Here is a 22,030-nt window from a genome sequence, read left to right on the forward strand (position 1 = left end):
ATTAGAACTCAGGTCCTTCTGACTCCCAGGCCCGTATTCTATCCACCAGGCCGTGCTGCTCGGTCCCAGAGATCCCGGGGGAATCTTTATACCAATACAGTGTCCAGTGAGCCCTAATTATTTCAGTCTTGCAAACCTTCTAACACTATTTTAAGAATAATTTTCTTCTCCAACATATCTATTCTATATAGAAGTACACGATCCGGTCTCCATTTTGAGCAGAGGGAGAAGAATTTGGGGTAGTACAGCATTTAACCAAGGTCCTGAAGGTCCATCTCGCCATCCGTCAAGGAATAGTACTTATTGAGCAACTCCAGCGCATAAAGCACTGACTAGGTGCTTGGGAGAGTACAGTAATTAGAAGGCAAGTACCCCATCCTCAAGGAGTTCACAATCTAGTGGAGGAAACAGATACTAAAATAACGTATATTTGTATTTACCTATAGGAGTAAGTGGCAAAGTAATAATAATGATAAATGTGGTATTTGTGAAGTGTCTACTATGTTCCAGGCGCTATACTAAGCGCTGGGGTAGACACAAGAGAATTGGGTTGGACACAGTCCCTGTCCCGCATGGGGCTCACGGTCTCAAGCCCCATTTTCCAGAGGAGGTAACTGAGGTCCAGAGAAGTGAAGTGACTTGCCCAAGGTCACACAGCAGACAAAGGGCAGAACCGGGCAGGATTAGAACCCATAAGCTTTGGACTCCCAGGCCCGGGCTCTATCCGCTACCCCAGGATGCTCCTCCTCCTATATGTGTAGTAGGTATGTAGGTGAATGCAGAAGTAAATGGGTGACTACACAAATATTTCAGGCAGCTGGGCATAAATAAGTGTGTGGTTGGCACGAGTACAAGAAAAGTAGCATGGCCTAAAGGAAAGAGCACGGGTCTGGGAGTCAGGAAGTCACAGGTTCTAATCACGGCTCTGCCTCTTGTCTTCCTTGTGACCTTAGACAAATTACTTCACTTCTCGGTGCCTCAGTTACCCCATCTGTAAAATGGGGATTGTGAGTCCCAAGTGGTTCAGGGACTGTGTCCAACCCGATTTGCTTGAATCCACCCCAGCGCTTAACAAATACCACCATTATCATTATTATTATTATTATTAGATTCTAATCCGGCTCTGCCAACTGCTTGCTGTGTGATCTTGGGCAAGTCACTTCACTATGTCTCTGTTTCCTGTACAACGGGGATTATTTATCTATTCTCCTACCTATTTGGACTGCAAGACCCACGCGGGGCAGGGACTGTGTCTGACCTAATTAACTCTCCCTACCCCAGCGATCAGAACGGTGTCTGGCACATAGTAAGTGCTTAATAAATACCATAAAAAAAGGATTAGGGAGGTCGGTGGGGGTATGAAGATCCAAAAATCTCACCTACCAAGGAACTTCTCTCGACACATCTGCTCGTTCAAATTTACTCCGTCTCAAATCATCAACAATCAGATGTTATTGGGTTGAAACATTTTTCTAAAGCAAAACCAAGACTGATTCAACTAAGTTATGGCCGTCGCTCGACCCACTTCAGCTGCCCTTTACACTTCCTGCGAGATTTATCTCTGTTCAGGGCAGTAAACTGCGTAGGTACAAGTAGCTCGACGGTGCTTGGCAAAAACCATCAGGACTAAATGAAATAAGGAGCTTAATGAGGCAAGCACTCAAATGAATCCGCCTCCTACTTAAGAAAGCCTACACTTGGCTGCACCGAGGGCTGCTCTAGAGGGATGGAGGAAAAGATGCAGTTCAAGGCCAAGAGCTTCTTGCTCTTTCTTCTCTTCGATTACAAAGGTAGGCATTTTTTTTTTACGGTATTAGTTAAGCCTTACGGGCACTGTACTAAGAGCTGGGGTAGATAATCGCTAATCAGGTTGGTCACACAGTCTCCATTTTACAGAGGAGGTAACGGAGGCACAGAGCAGTTAAGTGACTTGCCCAAGGTCACGCAGCAGACAGGTGGCAGAGCTGGGATTAGAACCCAGGTGGTTGTGACTCCCAGGCCTATCTGACTGACTTAATCATCTGGGTTTCTTTGTTTCATTTCCACATACCTATCTCTGACTCTCAAGTTTAGAGTAATGTTGCTTGAAGTCTATAATCCAAAATTCGTTCAGAGACAGTACACCAGAGCATAGTGGATAAAGCCCGGGCCTGGAGTCAGAAGGGCACGGGTTCTAATCCCTCCTCTGCCGCTTGTCTTCTGTATGACCTTGGGCAAGTTGATTCATTCATTCATTCAATCGCATTTAATGAGTGCAGAGCATTGTCCTAAACACTTGGAAAGTCCAATTGAGCAACAAATAAAGACAACAACAAGCTCACAGTCTAGTCACTTTACTTCACTGGGCCTTAGTTCCCTCATCTTAAAAAAGGGGATTAAGATCGTGAGCCCTTTATGGGACAGTGACTGTCCAACCCAATTTGCATGGATCCACGCCAGTGCTTAGTATAGAGCCTGGCACATAACGCTTGAATAATGCCATAATTCTTATTATTACGATGTATTCAGAAACAACTTTGATCGTGAATAGGTAGCAGTTTGGTTTAGCAAAGTCTGTCTAAGGATTTAGGCAACGTAAAGTGGAATCCCTGAATTATTTAATAAGAGCAGTCTCAATTTCCAGGGTAAATATGGAACCAAAAAAGGGACCATTGACTCGCTTTAAAAATGTATCTAAATTTGGATCTGGAAGAGGTTATTTACTTATATTTTAAGACAAGGAGGGACTCAAAAGTGGATTCGGGTTTTAAAATAATCCCTCAGTCCTGGTTTGCTTTTCTTACCACGTAACCTCACTAAATTTGATCAATCAACCACTGATATTTATTGAGCACTCACTATGCGCAGAGCACTGTTCTAATTGCTTGGGAGAATTAGTAGGCACATTCCCTGCCCATCACGAGTTTACAATCCAGATTTCTACCTCTCAACACTTCAAAACTCAAAGCCCAAGGTTTGCTATTACACCGTTGTTGTCTTATGCTGTCGAGTCGTGTCCGACGCATAGCGACGCCATGGACACATCTCTCCCAGAACGCCCCACTTTTCATTCAATAGTATTTACTGAGCGCTTATTATGTGCAGGGCACTGTACTAAGCGCTTGGAATGTACAATTCGGCAACAGATAGGAACCATCCCTGCTCAGTGACGGGCTCAAAGTCTAATCGGGGTAGACAGACAGCAAAGCAAAACAGAACAAAACAGAACAAGACAACATCATCAAGATAAATAGAATCAAGGAGATATACACCCCATTAACAAAATAAATAGGGTAATAAATAATAGATACAAATGAGCACAGTGCTGAGGGGAGGGGAAGGGGGAAGAACAGAGGGCGGGAGAGGGGGGAAGGGTTTCCATCCACAATCGTTCCGGTAGTGGATCCACAGAGTTTTCTTGGTAAAAGTCCGGAGTGGTTTTCCATCACCTCCTTCCATGCAGTAAACTCGAATCTCTGCCCTCAGCTCTCTCCCGTGCCGCCGTTGCCCAGCACGGGTGAGTTTTGACCTGTAGCAGATGGCCTGCCTCTCGCTAGCCACTGGCCCAGATGGGAATGGAATGGACAGGTCTCTGCTTGACTCCCCCTCTTGTAGTCGTGACTGGTAAAGGACTGGAAACTCCCCAGGCGTGACCCCTGAGAGGCTCATAGTAGTAGTAGGAGGATTTGCTGTTACACTACAGGGGCTAAAAGGGTGGATGGTAAAACCTGCCAACTCAGAATGTAGTAGCATTAAGGGTTTAATTTGTATATTTAATAGATTTTATTTCATCTATTTAAAGTTACTTTGTCTTTTGCGGCAGGTCATCATGTACTTAGGGATCTTTATAGGTAGTAGTGAAAATGGGACTTTAGGGGACGTCTTTTAAACCTATTAGAATAAAGCTTGCAAGATTTATTGACAAATGTATCAACCAGTGACTATAAACTCCTCCTCGGAGCACCAAGTTGGTTATGGGCAAAGAACGTGTCTACCAAGCCTGCTATATTGTATTTCATTCAATTGTATTTATTGAGAGCTTTCTGCATGCAGAGCACTGTACTAAGCACTTGGAAGAGTACAATAGAACAATAAACTACTGAAAGCTTGCCTCCTCCAGGAGGCCCTCCCAGACTGAGCCCCCCCTTGTCCTCTGCTCCTTCTCACCTCTCCAACGCCCCGATTCCCTCCCTCTGCACTTGTGTATGTATGTACATATTTATTATTCTATTTATTTTATTAATGATGTGTATATACCTAAAATTCTATTATTTATATTGATGCTATTGATGCCTGTCTACTTGTTTTGTTGTCTGGCTCCCCCCTTCTAGACTGTGAGCCCATTGTTAGGTGGGGATTGTCTCTATATGTTGCCAAATTGTACTTTCCAACCGCTTAGTACAGTACTCTGCACACAGGAAGCGCTCAGTAAATATGTTTGAATGAATGAACGGACACATTCCCTGCCCACGAATAGCTTACAGTCAAGAGATGAGCTTCCTGTCCCAAGCGCTTAAAACAGTGCTCTGCACATAGAAGTGTTCAATAAAGACCATGTCTAATTCCCACCGTCATATTCTCTCCCTGCACTTAGTACAGTGTTCTGCACACAGTATGCACTCAATAAATACCACTGATTGCTTGTGTGATTTTAAACTCTGTTCCATTTCACTTTCAATCCCTGTACTACATTTTTCATTCTCTTTTTCTTGTCCGGTCTTGTTTTTCCTCTCATGCCCAGTCACACTGGCATTATCTTCCACCGAGGTACGTGACCAACATTTATTTAACCTAATTTCTTTTCACTAGTTGGTGTTTGCAGATGATCTTAGCCAAAAATAATTTCTGAAATCATCTTAGAAGATCAATCCAGTTTAAAGATTAAAACTATCTCTAAATACTGTACCTAGCAGATACCGTATCATGAGCATCTGTTGCGGGGGAAGAGTCAAAGCTCAAATGTCAGAGAAACGGCAAAAAGCAAGGCAGATAACCAGTCATTCATTCAATCGTATTTATTGAGCGCTTACTATGTGCAGAGCACTGTATTAAGCGTTTGGAATGTACAGTGTGGCAACAGATAGAGACAATCCCTGCCCAACAACGGGCTCACAGTCTGAACGGGGGAGACAGACAACGAAACAGAACGAGTAGTCAGGCATCAATCAATCCAGTCGGGCTGGATGTCAGAGAATCACAGCTAGGGAACTACTTAGAAGATGGATTAAGTGACCCTGTAAATAAAGGGAACCCCGAGTTTAACTATAGATGTGTTTCTGATCCTTTTTTTTTTTGTTATGGTCCTTTGTTAAGCACTTACTACGTATGAAACACTGTTGTAGATAGAAGTTAATTAGGTCGGAGACGGTCTCTGTCCCACGTGGGGCTCACGGTCTAAATAGGAGAGGGAACAGGAGAACTGAGGTACAGAGAAGGTAAGTGATCTTGCCCAAGATCACACGGCAAGCAACTGGCAGAGCCAGGATGAGAACCTAGGTCTTCTGACTCCCGGGCCCGTGGCTCTTTCCACTCGGCCGCACTACTTCTCCTGAAGGCAATTCTATTAATGCAGGGAGTCACTGCTTTAGACAGACACATATACCTGCTTGAGTTTTCAGAAAAGGGCCGAGGATTCCAGCTAGCCAATGTCAAGCCATACCGACACGAGAAGCAGCTCTGCCACTTGTTTGCTTTGGGTCCTCGGGCAGGTCTCTTCACTTCTCTCATCTGTAAAATGGGGATTGAGACTGTGAACCCCACGTGGGACAGGGACTGTGTCCAACCCAATTGCTAGCATTCCCCCGCCCCCCCGCCCCAAGTGCTCAGTACAACGCCTGGCACACAGAAAGTGCTAAACAAGAACCATAATTATTATTGCTATTATTACTGACCCAAAATTCACTTGGGCTTTTCTCTAGCGTAGCAACTCAGAGAAGAAATTGCTTCAATCTTGAAGGCCAGATTTCACAAGCCCCACTTAAGTGAAACAGAAAGAGGGAACGGGTTTCCAAATGGGCTTTGCCAATGTCTGTCCTGGGATTCAAATGATATGCAACCCATCTCTCACCTTGTGTCAGCCACGCTTCTTTCCTCTTCTCCCATTCCCTTCCGCGTCGCCCTGGCTTCCTCCCTTTATTTATCCCCTCTTCCAGCCCCACACCAATCATGTCCGTATCCGTCATTTATTTCTTCCTATTAATGTCAGTCTCCTCCTCGAGACTGTAATCTCATTTTGGGCAGGGCATGTGTTTGCTGATTGTTATATCGTAGGCTCCCAAGCACTTAGTACTGTTTTCTGCACACAGTAAGTGCTCAATAAATACACTGATTGACTGACTGACTCCCTTATGCTCCCCCAGGGGGACGGCGAGGAGATGTGGAACAGTAAAGCTTGTACATGTGACTGCCAGGGAGACCCCAACTCAGTTTTGCCCACCAGAACAACCAGCTTAGACTGTATGCCAGGTAAGGATTCGATTCTCTCCTCTTACACCTGAACCCTTTCTTCTGAGAGCGTTTATCGGGACTGAATACACGACCGTTCCCACCTTTCTGTCTCAACTATCATTTAGCAGTATAAAAGCATCGGACTCTGGGCTATGGAAACCATGAAGATCCAAACCAGGATATGGTTCTCATAAATTGGTGTCAGATGACTTATTCTACACTGTAAGCTCGGCCCTAGACTGTAAGCTCGTTCACTGATTCATTCAGTTGTATTTTTTGAGCACTCACTGTGGGCAAAACGCTGTACTAAGCATTTGGGAGAGTGCACTATAACAATAAACAGACACATTCCCTGCCCACAATGAGCTCGGAATTAGAGGGGGAGAAAGACATTAATATATGTAAATAAATAATTACAGATATATACATAAGTGCTGAGGGGCTGGAAGGGGGGGTTGAATGAAGGGAGCGAGTCAGGGAGACGCAGAAGAGAATGGGATAAGAGGAGAGGAGGGCGCAGTCAGGGAAGGCTTCTTGGAGGAGACGGACTTTTAAAAAGGCTTCAAAAATGGAGAGGGCAGGGAACATTGTGGGAAAGGAACATGTGTACCACCTCTACTGTATTGCACTCTGCCGGGTGCTTAGTACAATGCTCTGCACACAGTAAGCGCTCAATAAATACAACTGAATGAATACTCTGCACACAGTAAGCACTCAGTAGATACCACTGATTGCCACACTCGAGCTAGTAGAGGTTTTGGCAACTTCCACATATGGATTTTGGCTCATGTGGTTTTGCATTCGCTGCTGGGATACTATATCTGCAGAGGAAAATCCCATGGGATCTAGAAGTTCTGCATCACAAAGGGTCAGAAGCATCAAAATGAGCAGGACACAGGTCCACTTGTCAACACTCGAGGCCTCCAAATTAATGAGCTACATGTTCAGGTTGATCCAAGAAAACATGACAGGAGGGTGAGGAAGGGAAAGACATTACATTTGCACAACACAGTTATCCTAAATAGCTGTAATTCATTTATATCGGTATCTGTCTTCCCCTCTAGATTGTGAGCTCTTGCGGGCAGGGAGTGTATCTGTTTATTGTTATACCATACTCTCCCAAGCACTTAGTACAGAGTTCTGCACACAGAAAGTGCTCAAAAACTGCAATTGAATAATGAATGTATATCTTCCATTTGGAAAAAACCATTACTGCTGCAGCAGAGAGAATCATTCTGCATTAGTCTGTGTCAGATGAGAAATACAGAAACCAAAAAGATACACATGCAGCTGATGAAAAATGACACCAGCCCCAGTGCACAAGAAAGAAGTCATCTGTGGTGTGCCCTGAAAGAGCTAATAGAAAATTGAAAATGAGTTGAGTATAAAACTAATACTAAATGGACATGAAGTGGAGTTCTTTCTTAGCAAAGATGCTCAAATAGATATTATGCCACAATAGATTTACAATAAATTAAAACTCAAAAATATGAACTTTTAAAAAAATTCAGCTCATACTCTGAAAATTATATTCTAAATCAAGTGTCTTGTAACACAATCAATTCACCCATAATGTGGGTTTAGACCAAATGTTTGGGCTAGCACACAATGGCAGAATCAGGAAATATTCCATCGACAACGTGATTCTCGCTGGAGGCAGTGCAAAACGGTGTCAAAAGAAACACACGCTCGGACATGCAGAAACCGGCAAGACGTGAATGGCAACACAAATTTTCTCCATTCAGGGGGTTGCCCCAGGTTATTGAGGATCTAACAGTTTGGCAGCACCATTTAAAGATCTGAAAGTTTTACACTTTATTGTTTCGCCACTTTGGTGTCATGAATCTGCCTGTACTTGGGGTAATTAGAAGAACGCAAAACTTGCCAGAAGAAGTATATATATATATATATATGTACATATGTCAAAGAGGGATATCAAGAACTGATTGAAGGCAGAGGAAAATTTAGTATGACATGCTATGTGCCAGGCACTGTACTAAGTGCTTAATTAGTGACATTGAAAAAAGAGCACTTGATGGTGCTCAGTTTTCCAAAATGTTTGGAGCCTAGAATGGGATAAATATATTGAAGTATTTTCCCATTCTTAAAAGAGATTGGATTTTGGATGACATGTTAGGGACAAAATAAATTTCCTCTACAGGTACATCTCCAAATTCTGGCAGATTCACTGGAAAAAAAATCTAAAAAATTGATCTGTTTTTCCATTCAAGTTAACTTGTTTGGGTTTCTTCCTGCTTCTGAAGTCCTCCATAAAAGGGTGGAACAAAAATTGGAAAGTGTAAAAATGTACATTCATCAGATATTGATTTGTGGTGTCTCACTTGAGGAGCCGGAGAGGGGATTCAAAACGATACTGAATACATGAAGTGCGGGTGAAAATATAAGAGAGCACTAAATGAAAGATGAAGTGGTGTTGGCAGATATATTATCGGAAAGAGTTTAATAAATTGAAATCGTTGGCTTCAAGAGCCCGGAATCGCTCTAAAAATCGGTACTCGTGGTTTGTGATCTGTTCCTGCAAGAAATGGTGTTCTGTACAAATATCTGAATTCACACCATCTGACCCACAGTTGGAAAAGATAGCCTTCCTCACCCTGTAAATTGTATTCTCCTTGAAGATAGGGACTGTGCCATTTACCTCCATCGTGCATTCCCAAGCCGATAACGACAAGCCTAGTAACGGTATCTGTGGCGTATCCTCGGTGGCAAGCATTGTACTAAGCACTGGGGTAGAGACAAGATAATTAGGTCGGACACAGGCCAACCTCATACAGTGCAGTCAGCATTCAAGGTTGTGAAACGTGCCAACAATGTCAGCGGTTACATAATGGACAAATTTGGTGAGGTAGGATGTCTTGCTAAGATCTTGGTCAAAAATAGGAACTTACTAGTTTGTGCTGGGAACCTTACATTTATGATACCGATTACCATTCGAGAGTGACAAGCAGCGTGGCTTAGTGGCAAAAGCTCGGGACGGGGAGTCACAAGTCGTGGGTTCTAATCCCGGCTCCGCCAGTTATGAGCTGTGTGACTTTGGGCAAGTCACTTAACTTCTCCGTGCCTCAGTTACCTCATCTGTAAAATGGGGATTAAGACTCTGAGCCCCACGTGGGACAACCTCATTACCTTGTATCTACCTCAGCTTAAAAGAGTTCTTGGTACATAGTAAGCGCTTAACAAATACCATAACTATTATTATTACTCTTGATAAACACCAACAAGCCCCTGGGCTCCCTAATCCAGGCAAGGTCTGTATCAACCCTCACCCAGCTCTGAGCCTGGGTTTGAATTCTGTTTGGCCACTGAGAAGCAGTGTGGATAGAACAGAGGCCTGGGAGTCAGAAGGAGCTGGGTTCTAATCCCCCCTCCGCCTGTCTTTTGTGTGTCCTTGGCCAAGTCATTTCACTTCTCTGAGCCTCAGTTACCTCATCTGGAAAATGGGGATGAAGACTGAGCCCCAGGTGGGACAGAGACCGGATCCAATCTGGTTGCCTTGTGTCTACCCCAGTGCTTAGAACAGTGCTGACACATGATAAGAGCTTAACAAGTAACCATAATTATTATTATTGTGATTATTGGATTCATCGGTGGGGAGGTAGCGGGGTTCAGGGAACCGAACACTATCTGGGAAGACTTGGGGTTCGGCTAGTGCCGTCACTCGGGATCGTCACACTGTTTTCTGCCTCGTTTCCGCAGCGAGGACACAAAGGGGGAGGTGAAAAAACTCGCTATAAGAATAATAGCAAGCTTTCAGCGAGGATCGACAGGATAATCCACTTGGAATTCTATAGCTGGGGGGAGGGGGCTATGCTGATTACATTAACGAACTAGATGGCATATTTAAAGAGCTCCCTTCCCCGGTAATAAGCAGCCCCGTAATATCCATTCCTGTCTCTGACTCTTACGCAAATGCCATCGGCAGAAGACAGGAAAAGGTCTATTTTCACGCTTAGCCTCATCTTGTCATGGCGGAAATGCTAGTGTCTTCACACTCAGCCACCTCTTCTCACTAGATCAATTTTTCCAAAGAAAAGTGCATCTCCCATGAGAGTATTCATTCCCGCTGTGAGAAATGTTGTTGGCGGGCGAACCTTTGCGAGCAATGACAGTGAGAATTAGGATCGGAGGCAGCACTCTCTCAGTTCCCCTTTTAGATAGTAGCAAGGCAGTGTGGCCTCTTACCTTATCTGTAAAATGGGGATTAAGACTGTGAGCCCCACGTGGGATGGACTAATTACCTTGCATCTACCCCAGTGCTTAGAACAGTGCTTGGCACAGAGTAAGCACTTAACAGCTACTATAATAATAATAATTATTATTATTAGAGAGGGACTGGGAGCCAGGAGATTCAGGCTTTAGTCTCAGCAAGCAACTTAGATGCTCAGGGCCTCGATTTCCTCACCTGTAAAGTGGAGATAAGACACATGCTTTCCATCTCTCTTACACTGCAGGCCTCCCGTGTGTCTGATCTGGTCATCTTGCGCTTACCTCAGCACCTGGCACCAACCAAGTACTTTAATACATACTGGCGTTATTGGAACGACTCTAGAAATGGTCAGTTTGGGAAATTCCCTGAGGCGAGAAGCGGCAGCCTGAATATCGTAAGAGGCTTGGGCTGACAGGCTTTAGAGGAAGGTGACCTCCTGATGGCATTACAGCCCCCTGATCCTCAGCTTAGCCTGACTGAGGACACCGGCTACCTCTTCCAATGCACTCGTTCATTCATTCAATCGTATTTACCGAGCGCTTACGGTGTCCTAAGCACTTTGCTAAACTCCAAGTCGTTGTACCCCCAGGGTTCTCTGCCTTTTATGATCTTTCCTGTACCGAGCGCGACCAAAGAGGGTTTGTTCTGGCCTTTTCAGAATGTCCATATCACAAACCCCTGGGCTTTGAGTCAGGGGCTGTGACCGCAGACCAGATCAGCTGTTCCAATTCGGAAGAGTACACGGGATGGTATTCCTCGTGGACCGCCAACAAGGCACGCCTCAACGGCCAGGGCTTCGGGTAAGCCTGAGCGGGAGGGGGGTCGGGGGAGTATATAGCGAGCGCTCATTGAAGTCCTTCGTTCTTGTTATCGAAGGCCCATCTCCTCCAAGGGGCCTTCCCTGACTAGGCCCTCAATTCCTCTTCTCCCACTCCCTTCTGGGTCACACTTGAGCTTGGATTTGCTCCCTCTATTCACCCCTCCCTCGGCCCCACAGCGCCTATGTACCTATCTGTAATTTATTTCTTTACATTTATGTCCGTCGCCCGCTCTAGAGTGTAAGCTCGTTGTGGGCAGGGAATGTGTCTACCAACTCTAATACGCAGCCAGGGAGTTCCATGAAGGGATCAGGAGCTTGATGCTATTACTAATTCTCAGCAATTGGAGATAAAGGGCAAGGGAGCAGATGGTCATAGAAAGAGGAAAAATGAAGAACGGTTGTCTAAGGGGCCAGAAAGTCTGAATGAACCCAAAATCAGAATTCATTTATTCATTCAATTGTATTTATTGAGCACTTACTGTGTGCAGAGCACTGTACTAAGCGCTTGGGAAGTACAATTCATTTTGCGCTTGGGAAGTACAATTCATTTTAAACTGAGAAGCAGAGAGGCCGAGTGGAAATCATAATAATAACTATGGTACTTGTTAAACGTTTACTATGTTCCAGGCATGGTACTAAACGCTGGGGAGGACACAAGCAAATCAAATCAGGTTGAACACTGTCCCTGTTCCAAGTGGGGCTCACAGTCTCAATCCCCATTTGACAGATGAGGTAACTGAGGCACAGAAAAGGGATTTGCCCAAGGTGACACAGCAGACAAGTGGTAGAGCCAGAATTAAATCCCATAACCTTCTGTCTCCCAGGCCCATGCTCCATCTACTGTGTCATACAGCTTCTCTGAAGAGCGCAGCTCTGGGAGTCAGTGAAGTGACTTTATACTATATTTTATTAGATGGTCAGCTCCTTTAAGACAAGGATCCCGTCACCTTTATTGTCTTAATCCATCAATTAGGGAGGTAACGTGGCCTAGGGGATAAAGCCCAGGCCTGGGATCCAGAGGACCTAGGTTCTAAAGGCAGCTCTGCCACTTGCCTGCTGTGTGACCATGGACAAGTCGCTTCACTTCTCTATCCCTCCGTTTCCTCAACTGTAAAATCAGGATTCAATAGCTGTTCTCCCTCCTGCTTAGACTGGGAGCCCCATGTGGGACAAGGACTGTGTCCAACCTGATTAACTTGACATGTAGTAAGCGCTTAAATACCATAAAAATAGTATTTATTAGGTGCTTACTGTGTGTGAAAATGATAAAATAAGAATTGGTAGAATTGGTAGATGTAATCCCAGTCCTGAAGGAGCTCACAGTCCACAGGGGAAGATGGACATTTAAATAAATTATAGATCAGGGAAACAATAAAGCATTAGTCTATGTAAGCACTTAGTTCAGTGCTCTGCACACAATAAGCACTCAATAAATTCAATTGAATGAATCAGTGTACAAAAGTGTCATGGGGCTGAGGTGAATATCTAAGTGCTTAGGTATTAAAGTGCTTCTTCCTACTCTTTTCCTTTATTCGGGATTTCAGTTGTAGTCTACCAAGCACTTAGTATAGTGTCTGCACACAGTAGGTACCTAATCAGTCAGTGGTATTTATTGAGTACTTACTACGGGCAGAATGTTTACTGAGCGCTTGGGAGAGTATAATAATAACAATGGTACTTGTTAAGCCCTTACTAGGTGCCAAGCACTGTTCTAAGCTCTGGGGTAGATACAGGGTAATCAGGTTGTCCTACGTGGAGCTCCCTATTTTACAGATGAGGTAACTGAGGCCCAGAGAAGTGAAGTGACTCGACCAAAGTCACACGGCTGACAAGTGGAGGAGCCGGGATTAGAACCCACGACCTCTGACTCCGCATGCCCGGGCTCTTTCCACTAAGCTACACTAGGCAGATACCATATCTACCAACTGTGTTACGAGAAGCAGAGTGGTTTAGTGGATAGAGCCGGGGACTGGGAGTCAGAGGTAGTGGGTTCTAATCCCAGCTCCGCCACTTGTCAGTTGTGTGATTTTGGGCAAGTCACTTCACTTCTCTGGGCCTCAGTGACCTCATCTGTAAAATGGGGACTAAGGCTGGGAGCCCCACATGGGAAAACCTGATTACCTTGTATCTCCCCCAGCACTTAGAACAGCACTAGGAATTTAATAAGTGCTTAACAAATACCATCATCATCATCATCACAAGGTGCTCAATAAATGCTACCGGTGGGATGATTGTAGGTGCGCCTGGCTCTCCAAATTCCAAGATAACAGCCAGTGGATCCAGATCGACCTGAAGGAGATCAGAGTGATTTCCGGAATCCTCACCCAAGGCCGCTGCGACACGGACGAATGGATGACCAAGTACAGCGTGCAGTACAGGACTGACGAGAGCTTCAACTGGATCTACTACAAGGACCAGACGGGCAACAACCGGGTGAGTGGGAAGAGGGGGTCGAGACGGGCGAGCTTGATTTGGGCAGTTCCTAATTCACGTGCCGTCTTCCCTTTCCCCGAGGGGCTCCGTAAACCCAAACAGAGGTAGAGACACAGAGAGAGAGAGAGAGAGAGAGAGAGAGAGAGATGCTGGTGGGTGAGAACTATAGATTTATTAATAATAATAATAATGTTGGTATTTGTTAAGTGCTTACTATGTGCACAGCACTGTTCTAAGTGCTGGGGGAGATACAGGGTCATCAGGTTGTCCCACGTGAGGCTTACAGTCTTTATCACATTTTACAGATGAGGTAACTGAGACACAGAGAAGTTAAGTGACTTGCCCACAGTCACAGAGCTGACAAGTGGCAGAGGGGGGATTTGAACCCATGACCTCTGACTCCCAAGCCCATGCTTTTTCCACCGAGCCATGCTGTTTCTAATTCTTGAACACCAGTACACCAGAACAGTGCTTGCCACATGGTAAGCGCTTAAACAACACCATCTTCATCATCACAGGCCTGGGAGTCAGAAGGTTGTGGGTTCTAATCCCAGCTCTGCCATGTGTCTACTGGGTGACCTTGGGCAAGTCCCTTCACTTCTCTGTGCCTCAGTTACCTCATCTGTACACTGGGGATTAAGATTTTCAGCCCCGCGTGGGACAGGGACTGAGCCCAACCCGATTTGCTTGTATCCACCCCAGCGCTTAGAAAAGGGCCTGGCATATTGAAAGCGCTTGACAAATACCACAGTTACTATTATAGGAAGTCTGAAGCAAGCACAGGAGGAAGAATAATTTAGCGCATATTTCACATTTTGATTTTCTGCCTTCAATCCCTGGTCAGTGTCTCATGGCACCTGTAAGTGCAGGGCAGCGCTTAGCAGACTACTCACTTCCAGAATCCAAAAGAGCAAAATCCATCCCCTCACTGATTAGACAGAAAAGACTCAGACGGGGCACTTGGGTCACCGTTCAGTGGACTGTTAAAAAAGAAGAATGTGGAGATGGCTAGCAGACAAAAACCTTCCTATTGATGATAACCGTTAAAATGATAATCATTGTGGTATCGGTTAAGTGCTTACTGTGTGTCAAGTACTGTGCTAAGCACTGGGGTAGATACAGAAGAATCATATCGGACAGAGTCCCTAGGGTCCTGTATGGGGCTCACCGTCTAAGTAGGGGGAAAAGACGGGTATCGAATCCCCATTTTACAGATGAGGGAACCGGGGCACAGGATGCGGTTATTTTCACCAAGTCACAGCGGCGGGCATGTGACAGAGCCAGGGTTAGAACCCACATCTCCCGACTCCCAGGCCTGTGCTCTCTCCGCTAAGCCAGAGGCAGGGACAATACATCAGAGATACTTTCCGCATCCCGCTCTGGAAGCTTTACGAAAGCCCCCCGGTGCTCTGAGGCAAACACTATGAGACAGGAGAGAGCACTGTGGTCCCAGATTATATTATTATTATACACTTACTATGTGCCAAGCACTGTTCCAAGTGCTGGAGGAGATACAAGGTAATCAGGTGGTCCCACGTGGGGCTCACAGTTTCAATCCCCATTTTACAAATGAGGTAACTGAGGCACAGAGAAGTTAAGTGACTTGCCCAAGGTCACACAGCAGACAAGTGCAAAACTGGGATTAGAATATTAATAATAATAATGATGATGGTATTTGTTAAGCGCTCACTATGTACCAAGCACTGTTCTAAGCACTGGGGGAGATACAAGGTAATCAGGTTGTCCCACATAGGGCTCACAGTCTTAATCCCCATTTCACAGATGAGGTAACTGAGTCACAGAGAAGTTAAGTGACTTGCCCAAAGTCACACAGATGATGAGTGGCAGGGCCGGGATTAGAACCCACAGACTCGGTCTCCCAAGCCCGGGTTCTATACCCGAAGCCTCCCCTCTGAGCCGTGAATGTGGATTTGCCACGTAGGGGCAAGTGGGGGATCAGATCCGCCTTCGTGCCTCTCCTCCTCTGCTCTTTCGCCGCCAAGTCTGGGCTCTAACTTCCACTCGGTCTTTCCCCGTCCCGGCTCCACTCCCCACTGTAGGTATTTTACGGGAACTCGGACAGAGCGTCCACTGTGCAGAATCTGCTGCGGCCTCCCATCGTGTCCCGCTTCATCAGATTAATCCCCCTGGGCTGGCACGTGCGTATTGCCATCCGGATGGAGCTGCTCGAGTGCCTAAGTAAATGCACTTAACCCCACACCGGGAACCCAGATCGGCTGAAGGAAGCAAAGGAAATTTTGGAGGGAGCCAATGAAGTGATGCCGAACGGTCCTGATATCTGGATACCAACTGGGGGGATATGAACATCTTAATGAAGGAAAAAAAGAAATAGTAGCCGTTCCCTAAGCTTTCCTCTAGATTACAAGCTCATCGTGGGCAGGAAATGTGACTGTTTATTGTTAACCTGGATTCCCCAAGTGCTTAAGATCCGCCCTTTCCTCTCCACCCAAACGGCTACCTTACTGCTACGGGCTCTCGATATATCCCGGCTAGACTACTGTGTCGGCCTTCTCTCTGATCTCCCTTCCTCCTCTCTCCCCCCGCTCCAGTCTATTCTTCACTCCGCTGCCCGGCTCATCTTCCCGCGGAAACGATCTGGGCATGTGACTCCCCTTCTTAAACAACTCCAGTGGTTGCCTATCAACCTCCGCTCCAAACAGAAACTCCTCACTCTAGGCTTCGAGGCTCTACATCACCTCGCCCCTTCCTACCTCTCCTCCCTTCTCTCTTTCCACCGCCCACCCCGCACGCTCCGCTCCTCCGCCGCCCGCCTCCTCGCCGTCCCCAGGTCTCGCCCGTCCCGCCGTCGACCCCCGGGCCGCGTCCTCCCGCGGTCCCGGGACGCCCTCCCTCCTCACCTCCGCCGAACTGATTCTCTTCCCCTCTTCGAAACCCTACTTAAAACTCACCTCCTCCGAGAGGCCTTCCCAGACCGAGCTCCCCTTCTCCCTCTACTCCCTCTACCGCCCCCCCTTCACCTCTCCGCAGCTAAACCCTCTTTTCCCCTCTTTCCCTTTGCTCCTCCCCCTCTCCCTTCCCATCCCCTCGGCACCGTACTCGTCCGCTCAACTGTATATATTTTCATTACCCTATTTATTTTGTTAATGAAATGTACATCGCTTCGATTCTATTCAGTCGCCATTGTTTTTACGAGATGTTCTTCCCCTCGACTCTATTCATCGCCATCGTTCTCGTCTGTCCGTCTCCCCCGATTAGACCGTAAGCCCGTCAGACGGCAGGGACCGTCTCTATCTGTTGCTGACTTGTTCATTCCAAGCGCTTAGTACAGTGCTCTGCATATAGTAAGCGCTCAATAAATACTATTGAATGAATGACTGAATACTTTGAGTACAGTACGCTGCACACAGTAAGCGCTCAATAAATACGACTGACCGACTTTCCTCTAGTCTAATGACACGTGTAATCCAAGCTCCTCAAACCAACTTCCTTAGGAAAATAAGAAACAGGGCCTCAGTTCTTTGAATACTCTATTTCTAAGTATTTTTTGTCTTTCTCCTCCATTAAAGTGTGACTTTCCCTGTGGGCAGGGAAAGTCTCCCTTCTTTGTGCTGTAATTTCCCAAGTGTTTAGTAGAGTGCACTGCACCCAATAAATCACATTCCTATGGCCAGTTACCTGGACGCTCAGTGAAAACATCAGTACTAACTACTCCTATTACTAGTTTATCAACCACAGTCACAGCAAATGTGACATCTGGGGGGCCGGGGCGGGGATGGCTGGGGGAGGGCCTTATCACATGGCCGGAGGCGCGCATTTTCCACTAGTCAATGTCGCAGCAGATTTGATTATACTAGGTACACACCAGCTGTGCAAATTGTCTCATCCATGAGAAATGCCCGTGAGCTTGTCGTGTTTAGATGTCGTGGCTGCGTGTCCCTAAAATCAAGGAAAAAGAAACTTGTGGTACGTATGTCTACCCTTCCAAAGGGATGTGTTGTATTTTCATCCTATGAAGTAAAAGGTTTTGCAAGACTTCTCCCTTATCCTTGGCTGTTATTTCTACACATATGCACACTCTGCACACAGTAAGCGCTCAATAAATACCACGATGATGATAATGGTAATTCTGGTATTTGTGAAGCGCTTACTATGCGCCAAGCACTGTTCTAATCACTGATAATGAAGGTATTTGCTAAGTCCTTAAGATGTGCCAGGCACTATTCTAAGCCCTGGGGTAGATATAAGGTAATCAGGTTGTCCCACGTGGAGCTCACAGTCTTAATCCCCGCATTTTACAGATGACCTAACCGAGGCCCAGAGAAGTGAAGTGACTTGCGCAAGGTCACACAGCAGACAAATGGCGGAGCCGGGATCAGAACCCATGTCCTCTTCCCCCCGAGCCCGGGCTCCTTCCACTGAGCCACGCTGCACACCGGCTTCCAGTGATACTCCAAAAGCAGGAAGGAGAACATCTTATTGACGGTCACCATCAAGCCCCAATAGTCGGTTTGGAGCCGAAACAAGTGATTCATTGCTTTAGTTACCCAACGCCCCTCCAGAGCCTTCCAAGCCTCTCATTGTCATCTCCTCCCAGAAACCTTCCCTGTCTAAGCCCTCATTTCCTCTTCTCCCACTCCCTTTGGCATCACCCTCGCTCTCGGAGTTACTCCCTTGATTCACCCCTCCTTCGGCCCCACAGCACTTACGTACACATCCGTAATTTATTTATATTTATGTCTGTCTCCCCTTCTAGACCGTAAGCTTGCTGTGGGCAGGGAACGGTTCTACCAACTCTGTTATACAGTACTTTCCCAAGCGCTCAGTACGGTGCTCTGCACTCAGAAAGCGCTCAATAAATACGATTGATTGACTGATTCCTTTGGTGGCTGTGAGATCACGGATGGCATCACCTCCAAGCAGGAATCCCCACCGAACCCAGGAACAAAAACCACGTGTGTGAGGTGAAGGGAAGCCGATTTACATTTTACTATTCTGAATCGAAGGCCCGGCCCTCCTCCTCTTTTGTTTTATCTTTAATAATCCTACTTACGAAGCACTTACTGTGTGCCAAGCACTGTTCTAAGCACTGAAGTAGATATAAGGTAAGGTCGTCATGTCTAACATGGGGCTCACGGTCTAAGAAAGAGGGAGAAAAGGTATTGAATCTTCATTTTAAAGTTGAGGGAATAGGCCCAGAGAAATAAAGTGTTTTTTTAAATGGTATTTGTAAAGTGCTGTGCTAAGCGCAGGGATAGACACAAGCTAGCCGAGACACAATCCAACACATGGAGTTCACAGTCAATCCCTATTTTACAGATGAGGTAACTGAAGCACAGAGAAGTGAAGTGATTTGCCCAAGGTCCCACAGCAGACAAGTGGCTGAGCCGGGATTAGAACCCAGGTCCTCCGACTCCCAGGCCCACGCTCTTTCCATTAGGCCGCTCTGTTTTCTAAAGAACCCCGGGAGATCTCATAACCGGACGACCTACATCCGATACCGGTACCAAGGAAGAGACGTGGAATAATAAATAAAGAATCAACAGCTGGTACAGCAAAATCATCAAGCCCAAGTAGTTTTATGCCTTCTGTGTCTATTTGTGAAATGTATGAAAGCTAATCCTTTCCTAAGAACTTGCCTCAGTGTTTTGCACTCCAATATCAGTATCAATCAGTCGACGGTATTTACTGAGCGCTTACTGTATGCCGAGCACTCTACTAAGCGCCTGGGAGAATACAACAGAGTCTTAGAGTCTAGAGGGGGATGACTCACAGTACCCTGGAAGCTAATCAAATCTATTTCGCCCCGAGTCATTTGCTCACGATGCCAATTTTCAATTAATTTCTACTTCAAATACATCTCGACAATGGGAAAGGCCAAGCCCATTTAACATACTTTTCCCCTAGCGGGTTTCTAAGAACCAACTTTGTACATTTGCAACTCCACAGTCATTGGCAGGAAAGCTTCTTTCTTTTTAATTAGACAAACTGACTGGACGGAGAAAGTGGCAGGACCTAGTGGAAAGAGTATGGGGGTCTAGCACCAGCTTGGGTCTAGCACCAGCTCTGCCACTGGCCTGTTCTGTGACCTTAACTTCTTGGTTTCCTCATCTGTAAAATGGAGTTAGAAGAGATAATGAGTTATCTAGTGAGTTATCTAGTTATCTGGATAATCAGATATCTAGTTATCTAGTGAGATAATGAGTATTCCTCATCTGCAAAATGGGGTTAGAAGAGATAATGAGTTATCTAGTGAGTTATCTAGTTATCTGGATAATCAGATATCTAGTTATCTAGTGAGATAATGAGTTACTCTAGACTGTGAGCTCTTTGTGGGCAGGGATTGTCTCTCTTTAATGCTGTACTGTGCTTTCCCAAGCCTTAATACTCTGCACCCGGTAAGCGCTCAATAAATACTATTGTACGTATGAATGAATAATGGGCCCCCACCCGCTGTGGGGTAAGGACTGTGATTCTAATCTCATAACCTTATTGTATCTGCCCCAGTGCTGAACATGTAGCGAACATTTAATAAATGCTGCCATGATAGTGATAATTATTATCAGAAATACAGGTTGTGGAAAAGCCCAATCCTACTTTATTAGAATCCAGGAACTTTTTTTCTATGGCAGTAATGTATTCTGATCCCAGATCAGGGGCAAGAGAATATCTTCGGCAATTAAATGAGTTCACGAGTACCACAAGGTTATTTTAAGTTTTGCCGAGACATCAGTAAGAGAGGGGCAGAGGGTAAGGCAATAATTCACTTCATTCATTCAATAGTATTTATTGAGCGCTTACTATGTGCAGAGCACTGTACTAAGCGCTTGGGATGAACAAGTCGGCAACAGATAGAGACAGTCCCTGCCGTTTGACGGGCTTACAGTCTAATCGGGGGAGACGGACAGACAAGAACAATGGCACTAAACAGCGTCAAGGGGAAGAACATCTCGTAAAAACAATGGCAAATAAATAGAATCAAGGCGATGTACAATTCATTAACTTCTGCAAAACACAATTCTGCAGAGGCCTGGGACCCACTGGGAGAAGATTTTCACATTTCGCTGGAACTGGGCCCGCGAGATGATGTGAGGAATTTCCGTAATCGTTCCTTAAGTCCTTGGACTAATAAATAACTCGAGAACAACGAGAGTGCAGGAAATTAAAAGCGTGGCAAAGCCAATTCATCTGGGCCCACTGAAGTGTGGAAACGGGGCAAACTGCTTAGCCCGATCACGGCAGCTCAGTGAAGACAAGCTACTTCTCAATAAGAAGCAGTGCGGCCTAATGGACAGACAACGGGCCTGGGAGTCAGAGGACCTGGATTCTAACCCCAACACTCACACTACTCTGCCCTGTGACCTTGGGCAAGTCACTTAACTTTTCTGTGCTTCAGTTACCTCATCTGTTAAAAAAAAAAAAATGGGGATTAAGAGTGTGAGTCTAACCTGGGACAGGGACTGTGTCCAACCTGATGAATTTGTATCTACCCCAGTGCTTAGAACAGTGTTTGGCACATAGTAAGTGCTTAACAAGTACCATAATAATAATTATTAGTATTAACTTCTAGACTGTGAACCTGTTGTGGGCAGGGATTGTCTCTATTTGTTGCCGAACTGTACTCTCCCAAGCGCTTAGTACAGTGTTCTGCACACAGTAAGTGCTCAGTAAATACGACTGAATGAATGAACATAGACTAAAAGGAATTGGTTGCCTGAAGCTTTCCGTGGGGCACCTCTCCTGTGAAGCCACAATGTCAGAGGACCTTAGACCCGAAAATGCTTTTGTAGACAACACTGAGACAGTCTAGAGTCTGTTACCGCTGATAACTCAAACAAGTTCTCTTGCCTTGACCTAGACTCTAAAGGGAAGTTGCCCAAAGTCAGAAAGTTTGATGGAGAACTGTGGGAAACGGTAATATTAATGGTATTTACTGAGTACCAACTGAATGCTGTGTCCCGTGCTAAGTGCTTAAGAAGTAAAACCCATATCCACCATGAAAGACAAATATTTACCACCCACTATCATCAATGAATAAAACTTTAACACAAATTCAGGCTTAAGTTTACTTCTACACATTTTCCAGTCTTACCCATGGTTTGTGGTCCTTTGGGAGCTTCTTATTCTTCTGTCACTAGGATGCA

The 22,030-nt window shown here is 45.6% G+C and overlaps 1 protein-coding gene across 1 annotated transcript; it reads left to right on the forward strand.

The window, feature by feature from the left end:
- Positions 1 to 1,358: 1,358 nt before the first annotated feature.
- On the forward strand, positions 1,359 to 16,348 carry RS1 (retinoschisin 1). The gene is made up of 6 exons (XM_029079581.1): positions 1,359 to 1,458; positions 1,687 to 1,790; positions 6,339 to 6,444; positions 11,313 to 11,454; positions 13,712 to 13,907; positions 15,968 to 16,348. The coding sequence occupies exons 1-6, from the start codon at positions 1,359 to 1,361 to the stop codon at positions 16,118 to 16,120; spliced, it is 801 nt and encodes a 266-aa protein (XP_028935414.1). The 3' UTR covers positions 16,121 to 16,348.
- Positions 16,349 to 22,030: the final 5,682 nt, after the last annotated feature.

This window comes from Ornithorhynchus anatinus, chromosome 15 (assembly GCF_004115215.2).
Source record: "Ornithorhynchus anatinus isolate Pmale09 chromosome 15, mOrnAna1.pri.v4, whole genome shotgun sequence".
NCBI lineage: Eukaryota > Metazoa > Chordata > Mammalia > Monotremata > Ornithorhynchidae > Ornithorhynchus > Ornithorhynchus anatinus.

Bases quoted from the DNA above. Each gene is read 5' to 3' on its own strand.
- RS1 (XM_029079581.1), top strand. From the start codon at position 1,359: ATGAAGATCCAAAAATCTCACCTACCAAGGAACTTCTCTCGACACATC. The intron at 6,445-11,312 runs GTAAGGATTCGA...TGGCCTTTTCAG, and splicing joins CAGCTTAGACTGTATGCCAG to AATGTCCATATCACAAACCC. The intron at 11,455-13,711 runs GTAAGCCTGAGC...GGATGATTGTAG, and splicing joins CTCAACGGCCAGGGCTTCGG to GTGCGCCTGGCTCTCCAAAT.